General features: G+C 44.7%; 1 protein-coding gene across 1 annotated transcript; it reads right to left on the bottom strand.

Annotated features, from left to right (window-relative positions):
- Positions 1-2,014: 2,014 nt before the first annotated feature.
- On the bottom strand, positions 2,015-16,678 carry LOC149450352 (beta-1-syntrophin-like). The gene is made up of 3 exons (XM_089692003.1): positions 16,288-16,678; positions 6,994-7,075; positions 2,015-2,192 (listed from the first exon to the last, which is right to left on the bottom strand). Exons 1-3 carry the CDS (start codon positions 16,676-16,678, stop codon positions 2,015-2,017), a joined length of 651 nt encoding a protein of 216 aa, XP_089548129.1.
- Between the last annotated feature and the right edge of the window lie 1,098 nt (positions 16,679-17,776).

Genomic DNA, 17,776 nt, shown 5'->3' with positions numbered 1-17,776 from the left:
AGGCAAAACCAAGAAATAGAGAAGAACTGTGGAATGTGGTCCAATCATCCTGGGCTGGAATACCTGATCACAGGGGCCAGAAGTTGGGTGACTCCATGCAACACAGATGTACAGCAGTTCTCAGAAACAGTGCGACTACAACCAAATATTCATGAAGTCATTCAAAGGAAAGCAAAATCTTCAAACATTTCTCAGTTTATATAGTGAATGTTTGAGTTTGTAAAGAAGAATACAAACACTGCGATTTTTTTGAACCGTCTAATATTCACTTTTCTTCAATGTTTTTAGAGGAACAACACAAATTTGATGTATTTTTCTTCATGTTGTGATTTGGAATAGAATGTGTCGTGTTCCCAATGCATTTGTGTGGATGGAAATAAAAGCTATTAGAAGGATTTTCAGCTTTATTCACTTTTTTCAACACACTGCTATTATTTGAACACAACTGTATATTTCACCTTTTAGGACACGTTAATAATTTTGTGTTTTGGTTTTTCTGTTCATGTTGATTGGTGGATTATCCATGTTTATCTATGTTTGTGGATACACGGAGAGTGTGAGGCTCTGTTTGCCGTCACTTATTTCTCTGCTTATTCAGAACCCCCCATTTGGGGTTACAAATCCCTTCATTATTTATAGGTTTTCTGCTCACTTATCCCCAGTAGGGGGGTCACAATTGTGTACATTTAGTGATTGTTAGTGATTTACAGGCGGTGAGCCTGACTTCTCTCTTTTTTCACAAGTACCACAATTTGTGGTTTCACGGATTCACTTTGTTTGTCCCTTAGTGGGATCACTGCTATTGTTCTTATTCACCAGTTATCCTTGAGCATGTAGGTATACATGCGTTTATAATCCGATTCCTCTTCCCTTTTTGTACGTTTACCACAAGGAGTGGTTTCACTGATTCACTTTGTTTGTTATCCCTTAGTGGGATCACTGCCATTTCTTTCACATCAGTTGGTTTTGGGAATGTAAAGCATACATGCGTTTATGTCACCACATGATATGTATTTACTGGTGTTGTGTAATAGGCGCATATTCAGTACCACGGCATTCATTCTATGTATGTGTATTTAATTATTGTATTTATAGATTTTTTTATGTTGATTTCACCCATTTAGGAGAGGCGGTGTAGATGTTTAGTTTGGGGTTGATGTCACTTATGCTGTTAATATAGTCACTGGGTATTATAGTATTGTTCACTCATTTATTTACTGTTCACCACTTATTCACATTGGGATTTACATATAGTTTAGTTATTAGCGCAGCACCTCACTTTACACTTTGGATTGTCCATTTCTGGTATATGGTTAGGTACTAGCAGCTTTAGCCACAGGTTCACTTAAGCCCAGGAGGACTACGAATATTGTCTATGCGCAGTGGAGTGTCATCGGGAGCTGCTTGCTAGGACCTGGAAGAGAAAGCTGGCTCCAATGATGGCGGCACAAGGCCCTGTGGGTTCCGCTTTCAGCAGATTACTGCAGGGCAATGCTGCAGTTGATGGCTGGGTATGTTATTTAAGTTCCCCCCAGCACACAAGGGAGGAGGGGGTTTAGAGTAAAATTAAACCTGGGGGGGTTAAGTTCCACTTTAACCTGTTGTCACCCAAATAACACATATTTGCAGCCACAAGGGCAGGCTTTAACACCCACACATGTGCGTTGTTGGGCAGCCAATGTTTCTGTACTGAGAACAAGCTCACTGCAAGCTCCCAGCACAGACACTGGGCTGTCACAGAGAGCTCTCAGCCCTCACTAATAATCCATAGCCAGTGGAGCGACTCCTGATCATGTGACCTCTATGACAGCCAAACACAGTAGTCACATGATCAAAAATCTTCCCGCCCCCCAGGCACTCAGAACTTTGTACAAGGACACCGGAGTAGGCGGAAAAGGGTTAAAGGGACTTCAGATGAGACATTTTTGTGGTCATTTAGCTCGTGAGATAAACAATATAAAGCCAAAGACACAACAAACTGACCTTTTCTGCTAGCCAGCCCATGTGCCGAATTTCATGACTTCCAGAGGTTCCGTTTTTTTCTCAGCTGAGTTTGGACTTCGGCCATCACCTTGGGAAGAAGTTCCGTCACCGCCCCGTGAATTGCGTTGAACCCGGTCTGGGCTGCCGCAGGATCTTTTGCTCGCAGCACCGCAGTATGCTTGGCATCAGGTGAATGCAGTTCTAGATGTCTGCAATACAGAACACATGCGTTTACAGCGGGAAATCCCAGGATCTTCTTAGAATCCCCTGTTCATAGCTCGGGATTTTTAGGATATTTTGCCACACACAGTTGAATAAAAACTGTACATCTTTGGACTAATCTCCAGACAGATATAACAGACACAAATAAATGCAACTCTGTATTCATTAACCCCTTCTTCCCAGCCTATTAAGAGATCGCAACACCGGAGCATCGTTACCTGCTTGCTCAGCTTCCGCACCATGTGATCACTGTGATTGGATGATTAGATAATTGGAAGTCCATCCTACCAGCTTCCAATTGTCAGTGACGGTGCTGTCAGAGTGCTGGGGGCATGCTGCCAACACAAAACAGGTATGTGTATACGTGGAGGCACAGAATACGGCCAATCTCTGTGCTGCCACATATATACAGTACATACATCCGACAGGAAGGGGTTAATACATCTGGAAATGTGTGTTTTTTAATGCCACTAGTGGAAGTGCCTGAAATTGATTTGGTATCAGCCTCTTACTATGCAGCAGCACTGGAAGAAGGAGGGGCAGAACCGAGAGCCAATCAGGTGTGCTGCATGCACATGTACCAACATAGAACATACTGATAGGAGAAGAGAGCAAAGAGATGACCTAATCAGTCTGCTGCTGTTGTTTCACCATCCAATCAGACGGCTGGGGGTGAACAGAGGACACCACTGTATTTCCTAACTCTGGATCTTCTGGTAACCCGCTCTGGCATCCAAGACCTGGCTTCTGTTTTGAATACGTTCCCGATCTATTTTATTAATGGATTACTTTACATATTCGCAGGACTCCCAGTAGGATTTCCATATACCTGGTGAGCTGACCTGTCCATCCCTTAAAGGGACCCCGGTTACCTTTCCATCACACACCAGAGGCTACAAGATCCAGGCACACTCAGTGAGGGATTCTACTCCATTCCTGACCAGACCTTGATAACCTTCAGTGACATCAGGATATTTACATATAAATGCGCATTTTATCATGCGCTCTGGTGAGTGCGCATTCTTATCATTTTTGACTGCACAAGCACCAACTTCCAGTTGAATACAGGATTCACGTTTTATGACACCAGCTATCATATGAACTATTTTATACAGTGATTGCATTTTATTGGTCATTTTTGTCTATATATTTTACCTCTGCACTATAATATAATTTGTCTGTTTGAGGTTTTATTGGTTACCTGAGTGCTTAGCAGCTTTTAGTGCACTTGCAACTATATATTATTTATCGGCAAGAAGCCTCCGCAAGTCCCATTGTTGGAAAAACAACTGGTGCTGAAGAGCTTACAATTTACCAAAGAACATATTGACTGGCAAAAGAGAAATGGAGCAACATTTTGTAGACTGATGGAAGCAAGATTGTTCTTTTTGGATCTGCTGCAGACAGTTTGTCAGACGACCCCCAAACACTGAATTCAAGCCACAGTACACTGTGAAGACAGTGAAGCATGGTGGTGCAAGCATCATGATATGGGGATATGTCTCATACTACGGTGTTGGGCCTATTTATCGCATACAAGGGATCATGGATCAGATTGAACACATCCAAATACTTCAACAAGTCATGTTTTTTTTTTTGAACAGCCAAATATTCCTTTTTCTTCACTTTTTGTAAAGTAATAACAAATTTGAAACATTTTTTGTTTTGTTTTGATTTGGAATAGACTGTGCAGTACACTCGTGGAACATCTACAAACTACGGGACCTACAAATCTCCACAGGTGACACTTTAAAAGCCTCTACAGGTTACTAGTTTAGAGTGATGCAGGAGGTCTGGTGCTGGAATTATTGTTCTTGTTCTGACGTTCGTGGCGATACCTCACATGTATGGTGTGATCACCATTTACATATGGCTGCTGGATTTACGTATGTGTATGCATTTGCACATGAGCACGGGGGGGAGAGGACACTTTAAAATGTGTTTTTAATTATTTATTTATTTTAAACTTTTTTTTAACTCTCCCTTTTTTTTTTATAAATTAACTTTATTGCTATCACAAGGGATGTACAACATCCCTTGTGACAGCATGGGCTATGACAGGTCCTCTTTATGGAGACATCTGGCTCTATCAGACCCCAGATCTCTCCTCTGGCCTCCAATGCAGCTGATCAGACACATATGGGTCAGCACAGTAGCTGGTCGGCAACTGCCCAGTAAACACAGAACCAGAACCAAAAGTGACAAAATCCTCGTTGCTTCCATTTTGTGATCCCACAGAGAGGGAGGAACTACATCAGCTCCTTTCTCTGTGTGTATTGAAGTCGGTGCTGCCAGTTGGAGCGGTCCCAGGATCCCCAATGGAATGAGAGGGCCCAGGAAAGGAATTGGTGGTGGGGGAGGGGGGTGGGCATCCCTCCTCCTGTAGAAGAGATCGCAGTCATAACTGAAGGCAATTTTTATATATATATTTGGAAATGGTGGTCCAGGCATCCTGCAGCCACATCATAGCCAGCGTGGTGGGAAGAACCATTGTTTGAGATGAGGAAGAAGGCAGTCAACCCATCCAACCTGGTTGGCTGGAGAGCAGTAAAGCTGGCTATACACTAGTAGATTGTCAAACGTTCATCTGCAAATCCTTTGTACATGTGTTGACCGTGCGAACATCCGACTTCAAAATTTCTCTTGCTTTTAACACTCAGTTTTGGAATGAAATGTAATTTCCTGAACAAAATCCGCATTCTCTGTTAGAAGGTCATTTATTTAAAGCAATCTTCCATCCTGATCCTTCGAATTTTCTCATCACTACATTTGAAAACAAACATTGATTTGAACCCACTACCCTTTGGAAATTCAAATCAACACCCAAAAAGAACATTTTCCAACGAACATCCTGGTGTATGGCCAGATGCATTCACCATCTCGTTTACGATGGTTTGCTTGGTGGTGAGCTCCACCAATAGCTATCGGTATTCCAAAGCAATGGATCATAGCACACATGGATGGAGCAATGTGCAATCCTACCAGATTGATTGCTGCTACAGGCTCCTTAAAGGGTTGCTTCACCTTTCCAGAAAGAATGAACAGAATGAGAAGGTGAACAAACACTTGAAGTAGTTACTCCATGCGGACCCATTTTTTCCGGTGGTGGTCAACATGTTTATTATGAAGAGCCTCAAGTGCAGTCCTTGACATTTTAAAAGGGTCGCACTTAAAGAAGAACTCCGGGATAGGCATAAAAATCACCCATTAGTACACCACCCTACACAAAACACTAAACAGATAATAAAATGTTGAGAAGCTTTACCATTTAGGAGAAAAGTCTCATTGAATTTTCATGACCTCATCTCTGTAATTCAAAAGATAACAGTATCTTCTGTACCAAGGAGGAGGAGTAACAGCCGGGATGACATCATATCCTCTCCTCTCTCTGCAGTAAAAGGAAACTACAGTTCCCATCAACCACAGGGAATTGTAGTGAATGTGGGCGGGTACACTAGGCCTGTACATGTTGAATGTATCTGAGAGTCTCGGTCTGCCCACCACTGCAAGTGGGGCTGAATTACATCACTGCTTCCTGGAGAAAGAACTACAGAAGGGATGTGCCAAGACCAGTGGCATAGCATCCACTGCTCTTACAAACAGGAAACCAAGGAACATTAACGGTTTGAATTGAAAATGAAAAGATTATTTCACAGCAACTACTGAATGAACCAGAAGATGGAAGACATATTCAGTGAAGGTAGGAAATCAGCAAGGACATGTAATGAAGGTTTTGCCCAGAGTTCTTCTTTAAGTAAAAGTGGGCTATGGATTGTAGCTGTAAGCTCCAAGGTCCTGTCTCAGGAATAGGCAAGGCAGCCATTTATTAATATGTGACAGGACTATGGAGGTCAAGCTGGTAAAATGACAATAAAGATTTTGTAAAGACCTCTTGTTTTGTTGTCAGGGGGTGGCTGTGAGATGGTCAGAGAGTGCGGACATGATACAAAAGATGGTCAGAGACTGTGGACATGAAGCAAGACATGATCAGAGACTGTGGACATGATACAAGAGATGGTCAGAGACTGTGGACAGGATACAAGAGATGGTCAGAGACTGCGGACAGGATACAAGAGATGGTCAGAGACTGCGGACATGAAACAAGACATGATCAGAGACTGCAGACATGATACAAGAGATGATCAGAGACTGCGGACATGATACAAGAGATGGTCAGAGACTGCAGACATGATACAAGAGATGGTCAGAGACTGCAGACATGATACAAGAGATGATCAGAGACTGCGGACATGATACAAGAGATGGTCAGAGACTGCGGACATGATACAAGAGATGGTCAGAGACTGCGGACATGATGCAAGAGATGGTCAGAGACTGCGGACATGATGCAAGAGATGGTCAGAGACTGCAGACATGATGCAAGAGATGGTCAGAGACTGCAGACATGATACAAGAGATGGTCAGAGACTGCGGACATGATACAAGAGATGGTCAGAGACTGCAGACATGACACAAGAGATGGTCAGAGACTGTGGACATGATACAAGAGATGGTCAGAGACTGCGGACATGACACAAGAGATGATCAGAGACTGCGGACATGATACAAGATATGGTCAGAGACTGCGGACATGATACAAGAGATGGTCAGAGACTGTGGACATGATACAAGAGATGCAGACTGCATTTTTACAAATAAAACTTTAGCCCAAAATTAAAGCGAAGCTAAACTCTCTCTCTTAATCAACATTACCTATTTTTAATCCTTTTACTGCTAGATAGATAGAATATACCTTCCTATTTACTTGTTTTAAACTTTTTTGTTTACATTTCTTGAGTTGCTTCCGGTTTCTGGGCCATTGTGATGTCATAGATCCCAGGAGTCTTCATGGGCATTTTTTTCCTTTCATCTGGAGGCGAGGAGTGGGGACTTTCTCAGTCAAGCACATCCTCCTGTTTGCATGCCTGAGCTAATGGCAGATGGATTCCAGGAAGTAGAAGCTACATGAATCTTCTGCACTTACTCAAGATGGCCACAGCTGGAAATCTAAAAAGGTGTTTCTCAAAAGTGATTTCTCAACAAAATAAAGCACGGAGACATAGATGGATGGGTGGGCTTGCGGTGAATATTAAAAATGGATGAAATCGCGCTCTCAGTTTATGGTGCTCAGATACAGTTTAGTTCCACTTTGAACTTTTATGCAGATCAGGGATTCTAATTTTAGAGTACTGAAGACAACAGATCAGTAGAACAATCAGGTGACTTGTAATTTTAGAGAAACTCCGTACAACTTTCCTTTAATTATCATGAAAGTGAAAAGGATCCAGTCTACAATAAATAGCGTATTTCTCCAAATCCAATAATAGACTGTTTCTCACTAATTCCACGTCCCTCTGACCCCTCCCTCCTGCGATCTCTGAATTTCAGCGATATGACTTTCCTGCGTCTTCATATTAAAAAGAAATGGTCCAGGTAATCCCCGAGTTGTATGCATTCCCAGACCTCATCTGCCAGATGTCATTACAGTCTATGGGAGTTTTTACTGTGTCCCAGGTAATAGCTGTGATCCCAGATAGCTGCCGCCGAGCAGCTCCCATCACCAGCCTAGAGAACAGAGAACCGCAGAGAATTTCTCCCAATTGATTGCTAGAGAGCACGAATGGATCGGTATTTCGGGGCTTCAGACATAAGACCTCCGGCGTTCTCTGATTAGTATGTTCGCTGCATCTGAGGACAGTTGTTGGTAACGGGGAGACACAAACGGACCGTCTCGTTCTCGGCGTGTCATGCACTTGGCCAGGCAGAAAAAAGCCTGAAATGTTTTCCAAATCCTTCACAGAGGCGCTTCCATATGAGGCAAGTCAAGGTTGTCCATTTATTTGGGATCGGCGACATGCCGGCTTAACCACCAGGGGACCGCCCACAGTACATTTACTGCGGCAAAGTGGCCCCTGAAGGCACGATGACGTTTATAAACATCATCCTATTTACATGGTAAGGGGCGTGTGCGACCGCCCTGCCCGCGGCACAGATCGTGGCCGCGGGTGTCAATTACTGGGTCCCGGCCGGTGATTAGCCACCGGATCCCGGCAATTACCGGCAAACACTGACACGAAGCACAGCTGCAGTGTTTTCAATGCAGCTCTGCTCCCTGTCAGTTTCCAGCACACTGTTCCGGAGAGCAGAGCTTAGCTTTCCAGGACAGTGTGTTCCTGTGAAGAACACCCCCCCCCCCCCGCCCACTACTAAAACACTCCCTTCACACAGTTAACGCTTTGATTGCCTAAAAATGTTAACCCCTTCCTCCCCAGTGCCATTACTACAGTGTCAGTGCTTTTTTTTTTGCACTGATCACTGTATTGGTGTCACTGGGGATGTCAGTGACCCCAAGTCATTTCCCCCCAGTGTCAGAATGTCCGCCGCAGTCCCACCATAGGTCACTGATTGCCGCCATAAGTTACTGATTGCCACTATTATTAGTATACAAAAAAAAAATTCAGTTCTGTACCGCCATTTGTAAACGCTATAACTTTCACGTAAACCAATTAATTTACACGTATTGGAATTTTGTTTTAGCAAAGACATGTCGCAGAATACATTTTGGCATAAATGTATGATGAAATTTGATTTTAATTTTTTTACTAGACATGTTTTATAGCAAAAAGTCCAAAATATTGTTTTTTTTCTCAAAATTGTTGTTTTTTTTTTTATAACGCAAAACACAAAAAATGCACAGGCGATCAATACTACCGAAAGAAAGCCCAATTCATGGGGGGAAAAAGGATGTAAATTTCATTTTGGTGCAGCGTTGCATGACCGTGCAATTGTCAGTTAAAGTGATGTAGCACCATAACACAAACCGCTTATGTAGCTGCTTCCTGACCGCCCTATAGCAGAAATACTGCTACAGGGCGGCACAGGTGTGCAAAATCACATATATATACACACACGTGATTTGTACTCCCGTGGTTTTCACGCCCCTCCCAGATAGCATCAGATTGCCCATCAGTACACCAGTCATCGCATTTAACCCCTTGATTGCCAGGAACACGCTCATACACAAACCTCCATTGTTAGTATAGTGTCTGAACGGATCAACATCTTTGATCAGATCAGCACTTAACCAGCATTCACATTAGTAAAGCATCCCCAAAAAATGCAGCGTTAACGGGATTAGCCCGGGATTTGCACACAGGCCCGTAGAGCCCCAAGTATCCTTCCAGACGTGCTTGCAAATCCAGATTGGCAGCCCACAAATTCTGCAGCACCCGCACTTCCCCCATTCACTACCCAACCTGGAATTCAGGTGGAAATTGCAAATTTAACTACTCCCCTTTATTTTTTGGAGCTGTTTTTCACAGAAGATCTGTATGCATTGATTGTGGAACAAAGCATTTTATATGCACAAACATTTATCGCCGCCAACCCAAATTCAAACATTGCCAGACCATTCGCAGGGAAACTCATTACGGTTTCCGAATTAAAATTTTTTTGGGACCTAACCCTCAACATGGGCATTACTAAAAAAAATGTTTCCAAAAACCTCTGTGTAAATACTGTGTGACATAAACAATTGCAACAACCACCATTTTATTCTCTAGGGCTTCGGTTTCAAAATATAGAAAATATCTGGTGATTCTAATTATTTTTCTGGCAAACATTACAGATTTTTAGATGTTGGAGAGAAGTGTCAGAATAGTCTTGGTCTTCAGGTGGTTAAAGGAGAACTACAGCCAAAGCTCTTTTGGCTGCACTTCACCTATGGATCACAGGACTGCAGTTTGTTCTGCACTTTCTAGGTACACCTACGTACTGGAAGTATGATGTAAAAAAAAAGTTTCCAATACTTCTCTTTTAAATAGGATTCCAGGTATTGCTATTTTATACAAAGTTCCAGCTTGGATCGTGTATCTATGCATACATTACCTGGACAATCCTCCTAGAAGCTGGAAATCACTGAGGTACACACCAGTACCCCACTTTCTTCTGGGTCCCATTCAGGGTATCCAGCCTTATGCATTGTGAACAAAGGAGGTAAGTCACTTAGCATGGGCACCATTCAGAGAATGCTTTGCATTTTCTGAATGAATGCAATGTGTTCTATGATTGGACAACTGGAGGGGTGAGGTGGTGACATCACGATGTACGGCTCTTGTACAGCCATATGTATGAAGCCAAAGTGAACATGTTGCTGTGTCCTGCATGGACAAACACAGGTTCACTTCAAAGAGGCCCAGGCGTACAAGAGCAAATAGCAGAAGTGCCAGGAGGGGGGTCTGACGCATATACACTGCTCAAAAAAATGAAAGTTACACTTTGAAAACACATCAGTTCTCAATGGAGAAAAATCTCCTGCTGGATATCTATATTGACATGGACTAGGTAATGTGTTAGGAACGTAAGGATGCCCCATCGTTTGATGGAAATGAAAATGATCGACCTACAGAGGACTGAATTCAAAGATACCCTGAAAATCAAAGTGAAAAAATGATGCAGCAGACGAGTCCATTTTGCTAAAATTTCATTGCAGCAACTCGAAACGGTCCTCAGTAGTTTGTATGGCCCCCACGTGCTTGTATGTATGTCTGACAACGTCAGGGGAGGCTTCTAATGAGCCGATGATGGTGTCCAGGTGTATTTCCTCCCAGATCTGGACCCGGGCATCACTGAGCTCCTGGACAGTCTGAGGTGCAACCTGGCGGCGTCAGATGGACAGAAACATGATAACCCAGAAGTTTTATATTGGATTTAGGTCAGGTGAGCATGGGGGCCATTCAATGCCATCAATTCCTTCATCCTCCAGGAACTGCCTGCATACCCTCACCACATGATGCCGGGCATTGTCGTGCACCAGGAGGAACCCAGGACCCACTGCACCAGCGTAGGGTCTGACAATGGGTCCAAGGATTGCATGCCGATACCAAATGGCAGTCAGGGGGCCATTGTCTAACCTGTAGAGGTCTGTGCGTCCCTCCATGGATATGCTTCCCCAGACCATCACTGACACACCACCAAGATGGTCATGTTGAACGATGTTACAGGCAGCATAATGTTCTCCACGGCTTCTCCAGGCCCTTTCACATCTATCACAGGGTGAACCTGCTCTCATCTGTGAAAAGCACAGGGCGCCAGTGGCAGACCTGCCAATTCTGGTGTTCAATGGCAAATGCCAATCGAGCTCTATGGTGCCTCTATGCTCTTCAGACTGTGCTGGGAGACAAAGCAAACCTTCTGGCAATGGAACGTATTCATGTGCCATCCTGGAGGAACTGGACTGCCTGTGCAACCTCTGTAGGGTCCTGGTATCGCCTCATGCTACCAGTAGTGAAAAACAGTCAGAAAAGATGAGGAGGGAGATGGTGACAGTCTGACAAATTGTCTATTTGGACAGTGATATCAGTTAGCAATCTCAAAGGAGGACTCAGTACTATTTAAAAAAATATATTGCTTCTTCATTTGTAAAGTAAAGATCTGGTATACCATTTTTCTTGTTTGGGGTTTGATTGTTTCATGAGTGAATACATCTTTACAGGCTTTTAAACCCATGTTGCTTATTTATGATATACTGTACCAGTGTTTGGCACCCAGGGTGCCATCTGGGCTCCCCAGGATGTCACAAACATTGGACCCACTTTGTCCTGGATCAGTGTCATAAGCTGTCATGGTGCAGATGAACTGGCTACCAGCCCAATAACAACCAATGGCACTCTAGGGCCAGGATGCACGGCACCATTCATTATTATGGTGGTGGCAGCCAGCCTGCCAGCAAACCATGACTCTGACCTATGGCAGGCACCATGCAGGGCCACCCCCAGCTTTCAGGAGAACATGGAAGTCAGTCTCCTCCACTTTCTGCTCTCGGCTGTGCTACTGGAGCAAAAAGGTAGGGCTCTGAAGTGAAGAGGGGACTGTGTGACTGGGAGGGGTTCTCTGATTGGGAGGGCTGCGTGATGGGGGATTCATGTATAGGGGGTCTTTTATGCACAAGAGTGACAATGCTTTGATGGGGGCTCTTGTGAATAGGGGGCCTCTGATGTATGGGAGGCCCTGACATGACAGGGACCTCTAGCATTAAGGAAGGGGTGACTTTGATGTGATGAGGGGGCATTTGACATGATTGGGGAATTCTGATATATTGGGGGTCTCTGATGTGAAGGGGTGACTATGATGAGATGGGGAGGGGTCTCAGATGTGAAGAAGTGACTATGATGAGATGGAGAGGGTCTCTGATGAGATGGGGGGGGGGGGTCTCAGAAGTGAAGGGGTGACTTTGATGTGATGAGGGGGCATTTGACATGATTGGGGAATTCTGATATATTGGGGGTCTCTGATGTGAAGGGATGACTCTTATGAGATGGGGGGGTCCCTTGATGTGAAGAAGTGACTATGATGAGATGGAGAGGGTCTCTGATGTGAAGGGGTGACTCTGATGAGATTGGGGGGGGTCTCAGATGTGAAGGAGTGACTTTGATGTGATGAGGGGGCATTTGACATGATTGGGGAATTCTGATATAATGGGGTTCTCTGATGTGAAGGGGTGACTCTGATGAGATGAGGGCAGGGGTGTGATAGGGGGGGACATATGACATGATGGGGGCACTCTTATGTGATGGGGGTCTCTGATGAAAAGCGGTGACTCTGATGTGATAGGGGGACTTCTGACATGATGGGGGTCTCTGATGTGAAAAGGTGACTCTGATGTGATGGGATAACTTCTGACTTGATTTGGGAACCCTGATGTGATGGGGGTCTCTGATGTGATGGGGGTCTCTGATGTGATGGGGGAACTGTGAAGTTCATATCATCAAGGTGGTTGTCTGCATCATCCCAGGCATGGATGTCACATTGATAAATAACACTTACAGTACATTTTTACACTGAGATGCCGACATTCTGCATAGTTTTAAAGGGAGCCGCGACTGAAACAACGTCAAGAAATACTGGGATACGCCACTTATCAATGGGACTTGGAGTCTTGAAACCCCCCTACATAAAATTGCTCTCACGGTCCAAAAATAACCTTCAGTGCCCCCAAAAAACTTCTGCTTTTTCCTATTTTATTTCATTTCCTTTTTACTACTTTGAAACATGTTCTGAGAAAACACCCAAATTCATCAAATATTAGCATTATAAGAAAGGATATCAATCACAGCCTGGACAAGTCAGGAAAAGGGAACATTCAACCCAAGTGACTGACATAGACAAGCGGAGGAGGTTGTAGAACCCGGAATGGCCGCAGATGAACTACAGGAGAAAAAAATAACGGAGCCACAACGGGGGGGGGGGGGGATGAGTTTAGCACATACGGTTACAGGATAAAAATAAGTCATTGATCAAAACTTTCAGCAAAAATATATAAAGTTCTCAAAAGAAAAAAAAAAAATACAAAAATAACCCTTCAGTGCCCCTAAATAACTTCTGCTTTTTGCTAATTTGCTTAGTTTCTTTTTTTGTTTGAGAAATCGCTGAAATTCATAAAATGGTTCTACTGCCAGAAATGACCACTTCTGAGTTACTTCTGACAGGTGTTCCTGCCACCAATACAAAAATGGTGATGGGGAGAGAGCTTCAGCACACAGCCTGTGATTGACAGCCTCAGCTCTGTTCTTGTGTTCTGTGTGAAGGGGGGGGGGTCCCTTCCCTTCCCTACAATCAGCTCTCACAGCTCTTCTCACTGAGCTCTGAAGAGTAACTTCAGCTCCATGCCCCCTGTTTTCTGAAATCTCAAACAAGCTTTATTAATTCTGCACTATGAACAGCTGTAGAGAAGAGGGAGCTGCAGATAAACAAGTACAACGTATGTAGGAGGATTTGTTTCATCTCTGTGTATCACTGGGTGTATGTAAGGGTTTACAACCACTTCAAAAACAGAATCTAAATATGGAATAAAAACAGGGAAGATCGGGTCAATGGTTTGCTTTTTCTTAATTGACCTAAAAAAGGAAACATAACACCCTTTTTTTATTTTACAAAATGAGACTTTCCAATGAACAGCTTATTATCAAACACAAAAGTTCAAACACTATTATAATGAATTAATGATGTCATTTATCAAAATTGTATTACAATGAGCTTCAAGATGAATTAACAGAACAGGAAACTAATTGTATAATTATCTGCAGGTGGTACTTACCCCCCCATGTCCCCTACACATACATGGAACCCCCTCATCACATGCCACAGGTGGTACTTACCCCCCATGTCCCCTACACATACAAGGAACCCTCTCATCTCATGCCACAGGTAGTACTTACCCCCCAAGTCCCCTACACATACATGGCACCTCTCCCATCCCTTGCCACAGGTGGTACTTACCCCCCATGCCCCCTACACATACATGACACCTCTCCCATCCCATGCCACAGGTGGTACTTATCCCCCCATGCCCCCTACACATACATGGCACCTCCCCCATCCCATGCCACAGGTGGTACTTACCCCCCCCATGTCCCCTACAAATACATGGCACCTCTCCCATCCCTTGCCATAGGTGGTACTTACCCCCCATGTCCCCTACACATACAAGGAACCCCATCATCCCATGCCACAGGTGGTACTTACCCCCCATGCCCCCTACACATACATGGCACCTCCCCCATCTAATGCCACAGGTGGTACTTACCCCCCCATGTCCCCTACACATACATGCCCCTCATCCAATCGGTGGTACTTACCCCCCATGTCCCATACACATACATGCCCCCCATCCAATCGGTGGTACTTACCCCCCCATGTCCCCTACACATACATTACACCCCCCATCCCATGCCACAGGTGGTACTTACCCCCCCATGTCCCCTACACATACATGCCCCCCCATCCCATGCCACAGGTGGTACTTACCCCCCCATGTCCCCTACACATACATGCCCCCCATCCAATCGGTGGTACTTACCCCCCCATGTCCCCTACACATATATGCCCCCCATCCCATGCCACAGGTGGTACTTATCCCCCCATGTCCCCTACACATACATGCCCCCATCCAATCGGTGGTACTTACCCCCCATGTCCCCTACACATACATGACACCCCCCATCCCATGCTACAGGTGGTACTTAGCCCCCCATGTCCCCTACATAAACATGCCCCCATCCAATTGGTGGCACTTACCCCCCCATGTCCCCTACACATACATGACACCCCCCATCCAAATCGGTGGTACTTACCCCCCATGTCCCCTACACATACATGACACCCCCCATCCCATGCCACAGGTGGTACTTACCCCCCATGTCCCCTACACATACAGGCCCCCCATCCAATCGGTGGTACTTATCCCCTCCATGTAACCCTACACATACATGCCCCCCATCCCATGCCACAGGTGGTACTTACCCCCCCATGTCCCCTACACATACATGCCCCCCATCCAATCGGTGGTACTTACCCCCCCATGTCCCCTACACATACATGCCCCTCATCCAATCGGTGGTACTTACCCCCCCATGTCCCCTATACATACATGACACCCCCCATCCCATGCCACAGGTGGTACTTATCCCCCCATGTCCCCTACACATACATGCCTCCCATCCAATCGGTGGTACTTACCCCCCATGTCCCCTACACATACATGCCACCCATCCAATCGGTGGTACTTACCCCCCCCCCAATGTCCCCTACACATACATGACACCCCCCATCCCATGCCACAGGTGGTACTTACCCCCCCATGTCCCCTACACATACATGCCCCCATTCCATGCCACAGGTGGTACTTACCCCCCCATGTCCCCTACACATACATGCCCCCCATCCCATGCCACAGGTGGTACTTACCCCCCCATGTCCCCTACACATACATGCCCCCCATCCAATCGGTGGCACTTACCCCCCATGTCCCCTACACATACATGACACCCCCATCCCATGCCACAGATGGTACTTACCCCCCCCCCCATGTCCCCTACACATACATGCCCCCCATCCCATGCCACAGGTGGTACTTACCCCCCCATGTCCCCTACACATACATGCCTCCCATCCAATCGGTGGTACTTACCCCCCATGTCCCCTACACATACATGACACCCCCCATCCCATGCCACAGGTGGTAGTTACCCCCCCTTGTCCCCTACACATACATGCCCCCCATCCCATGTCACAGGTGGTACTTACCCTCCAGGGTGACCTCCCTGCCCGCCCTCGTCACGTGTGTCATCCCGGAGGTCGGTGCCAGTGACGGAGAGGATGGCGCCCCCGACAGAGGGAGTGGGTGAGGTCGGCGGCCAGCCCGCGGAAGATGTTGGAGATGAGGACGGGCATCTTGTTCTCCCGGCCCCCCTTCATGGATCCCCAGCCCGCCCGGCTCCACCACCCGCACCGTCCGCTTCTGGTTGTCGATGGCTTCGGGCTGGGGGGGCTCAGAGGGGCCCCGGAACGATCCATTGGTCACCCCGTTGTCCCCGGACCGGTCCGCGCTCAGCACCGGGGAGACCTCCGACAACTTCCCCGCAACTGTGTACCAACCGTCCCGGAGCAGCACCTCCACCCCGCCTTCTACCGCCATCCCTCCATACTGAGCACACCGACGACCAGCACGGAGGAGGAGACACACCGGGGAGGATGGACGGACACCGACACCCCACCGGCACCCCGCCCGCCGGACACACAGGGGTTAATGAGGACAGCCGGGGATGGAGAGCCGGCGGAGCGGGGCTGAGCGGGGGAGACCTCTAGTGTGAGAACATGGGTACTGCAGGCGTGCGCTGGAATTACAACTCCCCACCCACAGCACACACCTGTCATCGTATGGAGAGGGAGGGGATTGTAGTCCTGACCTGCACCAATCCATACACAACACAGGCAACACGAAACTTTTTTTTTACACTAAAACGTTTTTATTTGTATTTCTTTTAACACTAAAACTTTCTTTTTTACTTAACACTAAACTTTTTAAAAAATTTTTTTTTAACATAATAATGTTTTATTTTTTTTAACACTAAAACTTTTTGTAATTTTTTTTAACACTACAAGTTAAAAAAATAACATTAAAACATTTTCTATTTTTTAACACAAAAACATTTTTTGTTTTTATTTAGTTTTTAACACTAAAATTGTTTATTTTTAACCCCAACACTTAAAAAAATTATTTTAACACTACACATTTTTTATTTTTTAACACTTTTTTTATTAACAAAAAATATTTTTTCTTTTTTAACGGTAATACATTTTTCATTTTTTAGCACATAAACCATTTTTTGTTTTATTTATTTTTTTAACACAAACTGTTTTGTGTAAAACTAAAACATTTTTAGCAGTAAAACTTTTTTTATTTTTGAAAACTTAACCTTTTTATTCTTTAAACACTAAACAAATTTTATTTTTTTAACAAAAAAAATTGTATTTATTAACATATTTGTTATTTTAATAACAATAAATATTTTTTTATTTTATCTTTTAACAGTAAAACTTTTTTTACACCAAAACGTTTTATTTTTTAGCACAAAATAATTTTTATCTTTATTTTTTTAGCACTAAAATTTTTCTTAACGATAAAATATTTTTATATCTTTAATACTAAAACTTTTTTATTTTTTAACAAAAATAATTTTATCTAATAACACTAAAATAGTTGTTATTTTCATAACATTAAATATTTTTTATT

This window comes from Staurois parvus, unplaced genomic scaffold, assembly GCF_062004578.1.
Source record: "Staurois parvus isolate SC_StPar_1 unplaced genomic scaffold, SC_StPar_1.0 ptg000575l, whole genome shotgun sequence".
NCBI classification, from domain to species: domain Eukaryota; kingdom Metazoa; phylum Chordata; class Amphibia; order Anura; family Ranidae; genus Staurois; species Staurois parvus.
The sequence above is the reverse complement of the archived record's forward strand: the minus strand, read 5'-3'. Positions and strand labels throughout refer to the sequence as shown.